Source organism: Manacus vitellinus, unplaced genomic scaffold, assembly GCF_001715985.3.
Source record: "Manacus vitellinus isolate BGI_N305 unplaced genomic scaffold, ASM171598v3 scaffold_44_pilon, whole genome shotgun sequence".
NCBI lineage: Eukaryota > Metazoa > Chordata > Aves > Passeriformes > Pipridae > Manacus > Manacus vitellinus.
Window position 1 is genome coordinate 3,258,944 of NW_021940565.1, and position 10,154 is coordinate 3,269,097.

The 10,154-nt window shown below is 47.4% G+C and overlaps 1 protein-coding gene across 1 annotated transcript; it reads right to left on the reverse strand.

Annotated features, from left to right (window-relative positions):
• Window positions 1-1,416: 1,416 nt before the first annotated feature.
• TNFSF4 (TNF superfamily member 4) lies at window positions 1,417-8,030 on the reverse strand. Its single transcript, XM_029962226.1, has 3 exons — window positions 7,833-8,030; window positions 3,296-3,338; window positions 1,417-1,790 (listed from the first exon to the last, which is right to left on the reverse strand). Exons 1-3 carry the CDS (start codon window positions 8,028-8,030, stop codon window positions 1,417-1,419), a joined length of 615 nt encoding a protein of 204 aa, XP_029818086.1.
• Window positions 8,031-10,154: the final 2,124 nt, after the last annotated feature.

A 10,154-nucleotide genomic window follows, 5' to 3' on the forward strand; every position in this document is an offset into this window, starting at 1 on the left:
CCAGGGCATTGGGAGCATCTGCAAAAAAGAAGCTTAGCGCTGACATCCAGGTCTGAACCCTTCCCAGTGTTTTTAAGAAATCTGATGCCTATAAATTCCTATGCCTATCATATAAATATATAAATATTTTTAACAAAAGGCTTTGGAGTGTACAGCCAGCAGTGACATGCTGAAATGTTGACGGAGTTCATTGGGAGACACGTAATCTGCTTGCCCTCGATATCTGCCTCATTTCAACCAAAAATACAGCAGTCTCTGAGCTGTGCTCAGGTCACGTGCTGCCTGCAGTGTGGGCAGAGCAGGACTTGTTCTCAGCAGCCCCAGGCTGCAATGAGAACAGGGATGTGCAGCCCAGAACCACTGAGAGCAGTCTGGCTTCAGCACGAGCCAGGCAGGGTGTGCACGAGCGCAGAGGTGTGTTGCAGAGGTCGTGCCTATGGACCTCTGACATACACCTGTATGACAAGGTCTACTGCAAGGCTCACAAGAACCATCTGAGTCCTCTCCAAGGAAAGGATGCATAGATCTGCAGGTTCCAGTTGGTCCATTAGAGAGAACCCACCAAATCCAGTGTCTTCATGTTTTCCCAAATTTTTATGTGCCTGAATCATTGAAGCCAGTGTGTGAGCATGTGCTTGAAGATTTTCCTCTGAGAGCTGGTGTCAAGATGTAAATGTCCCACAAGATATTCCCTTGGCTGAGGCTTCAGTAGTCTGCAGATAGCTGGCACAGCCAGTAGGCCTCTGCTCCTAAAAGCTGATCCCCAAAACCCCACAGTCACTGCAGGACCTGTGCTTCTGCTGTCCAGTGCAGTCCTGTCAGCTCCTTTCAAAATATCACCTGCTTTCATGGCCTTTACCTGTCAGAGATCATTTATCTGGATCACTGCAAAGGAAGTCCCTTGTTGCCTCTTTCCCATCTGCTGTCTGACCAGGCGAAGGGCTGTTGACCAGATCTGTTCTTCTCCTGCTTCAAATGGCCTCAAACCACCTGAGGTATTTTCCTGACTTACAAGACTTTTATTTGAGCAAACATACAGCACTTTTGTCCTATATACAGGAACTGTCTAGCAAACAGAGAAACCCAGGGTTTCTCTGAATATGAGCTAAGCTTGTGCAACTGGCTTTAATTTCTGTTCTCCTCAAGGGCTCTGCGCATCCCTTTCCCCTGAGAGCTGGAAAGATCCATCCTAGGCAGCAAATCAGCTGCACAGAGCTCCAAAGACATGAACATGGCACACACTATATAAAGCCCATTTGCACTGTGGTTTATCTGCCCTCCGGCTGGGGCTTTCCACAGCCCCAAGGAGGAAGGCTGGAGCAGTTTGCCTGTACGAGTACAGCCGGTGAGAACAGGCATCCCACAGGCAAATGGATCGGTAGGCAAGGCTGTACTTTACATGTTGCATTGCATACGTCAGCTCCAACAAAGAGCTTCTTCAGGGGGACTTTGTAACACCAGGCTGAGCGACAGATCCTTGATGTTGGCGTTGGAGTCGGTGCACAGGGTGACGTTATCTTCACGGAACAAGAAGAGCGCTGTGGTGAAATTTACTGCGATGGGATCTACTGTGTTGTTACTGCCCTGGACAGTCTGTATCCAGAGGTCATGGTTCTTAGGTTTCTGTGTCTTCTGCAGGGTCAGCTTCAGCAAGTCCTCTTCCAGGTAGAGGGAACACGTCAGGGACACCAGGTAGAGGCCATCACAGGGGATCATGATGGAGCCATTTCTGATCTGAATAGAGCCTCTTTCAGCAGTGAGATTGATGGCTACTCCTTTGATGCTTGGGCCTGGAATGGAAGAGGGAAAAGATGATCCCATGATTACAAGTGTCGTCTGGTAAATGGGTTGTTTTATAACAACTGACTACGGGAAAGATGAAAAAATATGGGAAAGGAGAGAGTGAATCAAAGAATAGGGCAGATCAGAGCTAGAATAACATCTGCTCTAGACAGACATCATCTTCTGTGGAAATTTCCAGGCTCTTTTGATTAAGCTGTGCCTTTTGGACTCAACTGCAGTTTATGTGAATTCTTCCTCCAAATTTCTATTTATGCACCATTTACTTACTCTATGTGTTACTTAAAAAAACAGAAAAATATATTAAGTAAAGTATCTCTGTGAGTTTAGGAAACATAGATTCCTAATAAGGACAGGAAAATCAAGACAGTAAATAAGATGAGGAAAAAGTGTTCAGAGTTGGAAAGAAAACAAAAAGTGCTTCCTGTGAAGATGCTGGTAACATAAGCCCTTTTCTTGGGGTTTGGTTATGGGTTTTTTTAAACAGAAGACAGGATAAAAGAGCAGCATACAGACAGAAACAGAATAATCTAATTAATACAGAGCAGAATCAGGAGAAATTAAACTGGAACTTAGCACGAAAGTTTTCTCTTGCAATGAACAGTAACAGTTCCCAGGGCTATGCTGGTCATGTTTCCCTGCTGTGCTTCTCATTTTTCAGCACACCAGCTGAATGCCTGGGACCAGGGGACTGAGAAGGTCTCCAGGCAGGCAGCATCGACTCTCTGGGCTGAGGCCAAATTTCTGAAGCTTTTCCTCTAAAGAACATGAATTTATATGAAATTAGACTTAGTGCTGCCTCACACTGTTAACAGAAAGTAAAATGGCCAACAATATTTTTTAGTATGATTTAAAACTTTTAGTAATTGGTTTTATCACTGAGGTATGTCCTGGGACAAACACTCAATGTAGCCGGCATGCAGGGCAGTGCTACTTCTGATAGGGTGTGTTTGCTCACTCACTCTTCTCCATGAAATCATTTACATTTTTCATACATCAGGAAACCATTGAGTTGTCTCAGAAATACCCCAGGAGTGTGCTGCGTGTACTCAGTAAATTCTCAAAAATGCATTTCTTGTTCATTCGTGAAGTGAAAGCTTGTTTTAGGAGATAGGTGAGGGTTGTAGAACTCCACGCAGATTTTCAGGTTTTTTGTTCCGCTCTGGGAAAACCCTTTTCTTTCATTTTGGCCCCTTGCAGCACTGGGGCAGACTTGGCCCCTTTCTCCCACAACAGCTCTCCTGGCACGATCCTCCATCAGAAGCAGCAGCCGTCACTGTGCCACGAAACACATAACAGCTATTTAGGCATTTTTGGGCCCCCCGGATGCCACAGTTGTCCCTAGGGTCGGTGCACAGTAGAGTGGGGAGACAGGAGCCCTTCCTCTGTGCCAAGGGAATGTGGTGCAGTGGTGGGTGCTGCACTTGGGGGAACCAGGGATCATTGAGGGGCCAGGGACCCTCCCAGGATGCCCCCTGCCCCAACACCCACCCACCTGAGTACCGGATGAGGGTCCACGGCACTTCATCGCTCTGAGGCTGGAAGAAAAAGAGAAATCCTTGTTAAGGCACCTGGTGGACACCCACTGCTGCCACTATCGTTTTTGTTTCCCAGCCGGGACTGGGGCTTCACCTCCAAAAGCACAGCAGGCAGCCTCAGCTGGCACAGCTGCTGCTACCCAACTATGCTCCGTACTTTCTTTTATATCATTATTACAAAATACGATTTTAGCAGGGTTCCCAGCCGGTGAGACTTCCAGCCAGGGACTGAGCCCTCCAGGCAGTGTTCCTGTTTAGAAAACCATGCTGGTGACTGTAATCAAGTCAAACCAAACAGTAAGGAAAGAGCTCGGGGTGCAGAGCCTCTTCTGCATCAGTGCCTCGAGTCTGACTTACAGCCAGGGGCACCTGGAAAACAGGCACTGTTTGCAGAGCGGGGGACCCACACATGCTGCAGGGCACCAAGAAGTGGGTCTGGCTTTATGGTTCCTTGCACTTTGAATCAGGCTGTTGCTGGATGTGTGTCTCTCACAGGCTCTTAAGTGTGTTAAGATGTGTTTAAAATTGATTGGAACACCTCTCCTAAGACAGACTGAGAGACCTGGGGCTGTTCAGTCTGGAGAAAGGAAGGCTCCAGGGAGTCCATAAAGCACCTTCCAGTACCTAAAGGGGCTACAAGAGAGCTGGAGAGGGACTTTTGACAAGGGCTTGGAGTGATAGGACAGAGGTGAATGGCTTTAAACCGACAGAGGGCAGGTGTGATAAGACATGAGGAAGAAATTCTTTACTGTGAGGTGGTGAGACACTGGCACACATTGCCCAGAAAAGCTGTGGCCACTCCATCCCTGGAAGTGTTCAAGACCAGGTTGGATGGGGCTTTGGCTTTGAGCAACCTGGTCTAGCATGAAGGTGTCCCTCTGCCCACGGCAGAGGGACTGGAACGAGATGATCTTCAAGGTCCCTTCCAGTCTAACCATTCTATGATTCTGTGATTTGTATTTTATGAATGTAAGGATGCAAATACAGAAATGTGCATCTCACTGATCAGATGCACAAAACACTGAGGTTCAGTATTGGATTTTTAAGTCTGAACTCTGCATCTCAAACTTGTCTCTCATCATAACCACAGAAGACCCGAATCTGCAGTCTCTTCACAACCACGAGTATTTAGCATTTTGCCTGATTAAAGACTGAAAGATTAGGCTCCCTGCTCCATCTCTTCACCTATTACAAAGGCTTTCTGGGGGGGAAAGTGGGCTGGTGAAATATGAATTGGGCTGACTTTCATGGATTTGGTCTCGTGCGTTACAAGGACAGGGCAGCCCCTTCACTCTGAGCACAGGGAACATGTTGGAACAGAGCAGAGTGTGAGCACAGACATGGAAGTCTACAGGTTCAGTGCTGTGCCTGGGTAAAGGCAAGTGGCAGGGGAAGGCGGCTGGAGCTGGGCTGCCCTCTGTGATCTGTGCCAGAGGGTGAGGTGGGTGCCGGTGCTGGGAAAAATCTGCTCTGGCACCCCCTAGTGCTGCCACAGCTGATGCTCTGCACTTGCTCCATCGGTAAGGCTGGCCACGGCTGCCAAATGCAAGCTTTTAACACGCCGTGACTCAGGTGGAACTATCTCCATCAGCATGACCGTTCCTATCCACTGCCTCAGCAGCTCGAATCTTGGGCTTACTCTTATTCTAGGCACCTGAGTGCACAAGCATTTCACTCCTGGCTTAGGCAGCTGAGATTTCCAGGTAGTTTCCCAACAACACGATAGCAAAGCATGGGGTCACTGAGCATCTGAGGTCAAACAACATCCACCCCAGTCTGTGTGATCTGGCCACTGGTGGACAGGGTGTGTTAAACACAGACAGGCTGGATGGCAAACTTGTAGCAATTATATCAGCACCATTGTCACTAATGCACATTACCTGTTTTACACATCTCTGCCAATTATTGCACTATCTCAAAGCACTTTGCAGTTATCTACCAGTTAACTGTGCTGAGGATGTGTCAGTAGTAATGGAAGGACATCCGTGAGCTAATAACGAAGCTAGTCACCTCTCTTTCTCTGTTCTGTCTTCTTATGGTGTGCAGGAAGGGGTGCCAGAAGGGCTGGGATCACAGAATTGCTTCTTACTGACTGCTTCAAATTTCCCTGTATCATTTACACACAGATTTTCAACTTCATTCCTGCCTGTTCTGTGTCCCCAAACTTCCTCCTGCCTGGAACATTGTGTCTAGAGCCACGTGGCAGAAGTTACAGGAATAGGTTTGTACTGCAAACCTCAGGGGCCTGATTGAGGGGGCCACTGTGGTCATGGGACCAACTCCCTGTGTCAAAGAGATGGCAGATGACTGTTCTCTGGAAGTGGGCTGTACCTTCTCCTCACCAGGAGATATTAGGATTAGGGTTTTTACCTCACTTGCAAGAGGAGAGCTGTGGCAAGAGGAGGTAATTCCAGGAGACATGGGAATTGTAGATGAGTGAGAGCAGACTATCACTACCCTTTTTTTTAACTTATTTGGAAATCTCAGCTGAGGCTTGCTCTAAGATGGGATCATGACAGAAATGAGATCTCTGTCCCTTTTAGTACTGTCTGGGCTGCAGATGCTAACTTTCCTTAGCATGTGCCATCACATTAAATGTTCTGTGGTTTCACAGAACAGTCCAGGGTTTTTCTTTTCAGAGCTGTGAGAATGATGGAAAGGAATCAAATATGATCTTTATGTGAAAAACTACAGATATTGGCTTGCAAATAAAGTTAGTGCAGCACTCTCCAGCCTTGGAGAGCAGAATAAGACTCTTCCCGATTATAGGAACAGCCACTCAGTCACTCCCATGGACCAGCACTCCCAGTCTGCCTCTCATGCTGTTGTGCCCCTACTTCCATAAAGTCTGTCTCCCTAAACTGCCCAAAGAGTCAAGTCAGGTTAGTACTCCTGCCCTTTCATCAGACAGTTATATGGTCAGTTCACAGTTATCCTGCTGAGCCCTGTAATTGCACTGTGATGAAATCCCCCCATGTACAGCCCGTGAGACTGCTCCTGCACATTGTGGTGCACTCCAACCCAGACACCACATTTATCTGTTAAAATAATAGAAACCAGTCCTAGTCCTGTAGTTAGCAAGTATTAAAAACTGAAAAAGTCCTCTGGTGACTCCCAGGACCTGGACTTTTCTTCTGTTGCAGTCACTGCTCCTCAAGCACCCTGTTCAAGTTTTTTCTGTTGAGGAAGGGTTGTACTGTGTCCCCTCCTCAGCTGCTGCTCTCTTGGGTGTGTAAGGCTTATAGGCAGAAATGTCAGACCCTACCCTACTTCTCTAGAAGAGGAGGATTAGAGTTAACATTTTTACAGAAGAGCCAGATACTGAGATGGGCCTTCACAACCAAAGTGTGACCCAGGAGAGGTTTCTGCACCTTGAGCAGTGTGATAGCTTGCCCTTTTCTACTGGCTTACTCTCCTAAAAACTCTCTTCTCTCTCCCAGAGTAGTGGAAGGAGAAGAGGGCTGACCTGAATGACAAGTGCTATCTGTCAGTGTTACCAGGCTCATCATTCTGCAGTTTAATAACCACCATGAGATAGGTCAGTGCAACTTGTGCAGAGCACAGGGGTTTTTGTTAAACAGCAGAGGACCCAGAGCAGGAGGCCATCCCTCCCTTGAGTGGTTACATGCCTGGCTTGCTACTCTGTCAAGTCTAAGTGGGAGGAAAGAATGAACTCGGGTAAAACGAAGCACAACAAGCTTTAAAGTGGTACACAGCTCCTGGAGAAGGTGTGGGAGGAGAAGTCACTGGTGCACAAGCAGCACTGAAATAGCCATGAAAAGTTGTTGGTAATCCACCAACCTGCAAGCACGTGAAAGAGGCAAATGTGTCTGCTGCGATTTTTGCTGAAGTACTGTGAGTTTCAGGCATCTCTGTTCTTTATACTGTGTGCAGTGGTGTTATGTGCACATGAAACTCTCCCTGACCACATCAGTCTTTCTCACACGCACACACACGCACAGGCTGTCCTCTGCAGACACAGATGGCTGCTCCTAACCCTGCGATGTGGGCAGGTTGAGAGCACCAAAAGGCTTCAGAGGGTCTTGCTATAGCTGGCACAAGATAACTTGCTTTCTCACATATCTGCCAGCACACATAATACATTTAAAAAGTTGTTTATGGGCAATCTGGGTTCTCATTCGCTCAGATGATCGTATTTAATTAAATGGAAATACGCACAAGTCACTGCAAGTAGGGCAAGGAGTCAGACCTCCCTCCCCCAGGGGCCAGCGTAAAAAGCGTTCTTGGAACAATCTCTCTAATGGACAACTTGGCCCCAAACCCTGCGCTGGGCAATACTGGGATGGTGTTTTGAGGACAAGCAGTATAAAAAAAAAAAAAATTAAAAAATAATTGCTATCATGAGGAAAGGATTAAAAACTTGGGGTTCGAATAAGGATAAACCTAAAAAATTTTCTTTTCTTAAAAAAAAAAAAATAAAGCCCATACAAATCTTTATAGGCCAAAGACCATGGGTTGAACATGAGCTCTTACCGTTGAGGGCTGCAGAAAATCTATACCAAGGTAAATCAGGCAGGCAAGCAGTAATATCCACTGAGCAACCGCGGACACGAGGTGCAGCGTGTTCCTAACCTGTCCTCTTTGCCAGCTCCTCCATTCATCCTCAGCACGTTCCCTTTCACAATCCATCTGCTCTTCATTTCTTGACTCTACTTCTGGCTGTCCTTCCATCTCAGCCTCACTGCCAGCAACTGCTGAAGAAGGAGCCAGAAGCACAGCAGGAGCCCAGAAGGGGCAGGGGATGGATGAGCAGTGTGCTCCTGTCCCAGGAGCAGAGATGAAGTAAAGGCAGTGCCTTCAGGAGCCTGTTTTATACACCCAGAGAAGCAGGCGGGGGAACTTCTTTGTGACTAATCTAAATTTCCCCTTCCTTCTTTTCTTTCTTTCTTTTTTTCTTTTTTTTTCTTTTTTCTTTCTTTTTTTTTTTTTTGTTTTGTGTGTGTGTGAATGTGGGGGTTGATTTATTGCATCCCAGTTCAGTTTTGAGTAAGGACCTTTGAAAGGAAATATGTTTATGTCTTTCATAGCTTCAGCTGTGGACATCTTCATATGTCATCTTTCCAACAATCATGAAAAGTTGGTTGGACAGTGCTTGTCTTCACTCAGTCTTTTGTCAGCAAAGGCTCTCACTTTTCTCTTCGGGTGGGGGGGTTTACAGGGCTGGCCCTTTTTAGCATCATATAATGCTCCTGAAATATATTTTCTGTAAAGAAGTAATGAATAGAAAGGGATATGGGACAGGTGGATGGCATAAGGAATTGGAGAGAAAATATGTTCTTCCCTTTTCATATTTAGTGTGTGAACTTAAAGCCATGAGATGCCCCAAAAGCCTAGGAAGGAGAAAATGGAGGACTGCTCAGGGAACATCCCTTTTTGTACACACTGAAACCTGTAGTCCAGGGAATGCACTGAAAGGGGCATTCCCAGGCCATCCAGGCTTCCCTACTGGAAGAGGACTGCCCATCCCTTAGGACATCAGCACATCCCCTTCGCTTGTTCTCCTTGTGACATTTGCTTCTGACACACAGAGCTGCCAAATGTCAGTTGTCTGCATCAGGGACCACCTCTTCTGCTTATTTTGGACAGGCTTTGTGTCCTTTTTCGGGAGCAGTCCAGCACTGCTCTTTCCACTGCTCTTTTTACCAGATTTTTTTTTTCTGTTGTAATTCCCATGTCGTGACTGAGGTCAGGTGCTGCCTTCTCCCAGATTGAGCCCATTGGGAGTGTTATCTGTCTGCGTTGTCAGATGATGAGTTGTCAGAAATTTTCTATTCCCCAAAATGTGCTCTTTCAACCTGTCACAAGGTACATGTCCTGACAAGCGTGTAACCTGCATGCAAAGGAAGCAAGAGTAGTGTTCTTTCATGTGTTTTTCCATCTAGGCAAGGATATTTCCTATGAACACAAACCAGATGAAGGGGGGAGTCCAGCAGCTGGCTAGGTAATGTGCTGTGAGGACACCCCATGCTCACTATTCTTGCTCTTGAAAAATAATCTTGAGTTGCAAGTAGCTGGTGGATTGAGTCTGGAACACACTCTGGTGTTTGTCTGGAGAGAGAGAGACCTGTCCCCAGGTCATGGAAACTCAGTGAAGAAGGTTCAGCTATTACATGTTCCACTGGCTTTTGAGTGCATGGAAATTCTCATTCCCCTCTCTCCTGGGTGTGCTGGAGCCCCCGACTGAGCTCCAGCCCAACGGGAGGCCCTGGGAACAGCCCTGACCCTCCTTCCTCCACCAGAAATATGACTGCAGCTGTGGCAAGGAGGGTTTGTGCTGTCTCAGAGCCGTTCCCTCGGATGCAGAGTGTGAGTTTGGAGGCAGGACTTTGGCACCTGGTGGTCACACAGCTGCACGGGGCTCAGCACCGGCCGTGACGGGCCTCGGGCTTGCCCAAGCCCTGCAGAGGAGTGAAGGGATACCTTGATATGCTGTGAGGGCCTGCTGGAGCCAGAGGGATGTGGAGAAGATCATTTTGTCCCACAGATCTGCAATGTCATGTCTAGGTCCCCAGAAAAATATTCACCCTACTTGCACCTCTGATGTCTATCTGTAAGACACTCAGTGGTATGTGTGAGCCCACAGAGACTCGGGAGATGAGGAAACCTCAAATGTGGCTTCAGAGTAGCTTCCTGGTGGGGAACAAATCCAAGTCTGAGTCCTTCCCCCATGGGCAGAGATCTCCTGCAAGAGGCCAGCTGCAGTGCAGATGGAAGGCAGGGGTGGCTGGGAAGCTGGGTCCCTGCTGTCCCAGTCCCACAGGAAAGGCAAAACAGGCTCAGAGGGGCAGAACAATG

Excerpts from the sequence above, each read along its gene's own strand:
- TNFSF4 (XM_029962226.1), bottom strand. The coding sequence starts at position 8,030 with ATGGAAGGACAGCCAGAAGTAGAGTCAAGAAATGAAGAGCAGATGGAT. Across the intron at positions 3,339-7,832 it reads ATTTTCTGCAGCCCTCAACG|CCTCAGAGCGATGAAGTGCC; the intron begins GTAAGAGCTCAT and ends TTTTTCTTCCAG. Across the intron at positions 1,791-3,295 it reads GACCCTCATCCGGTACTCAG|GCCCAAGCATCAAAGGAGTA; the intron begins GTGGGTGGGTGT and ends CTTCCATTCCAG.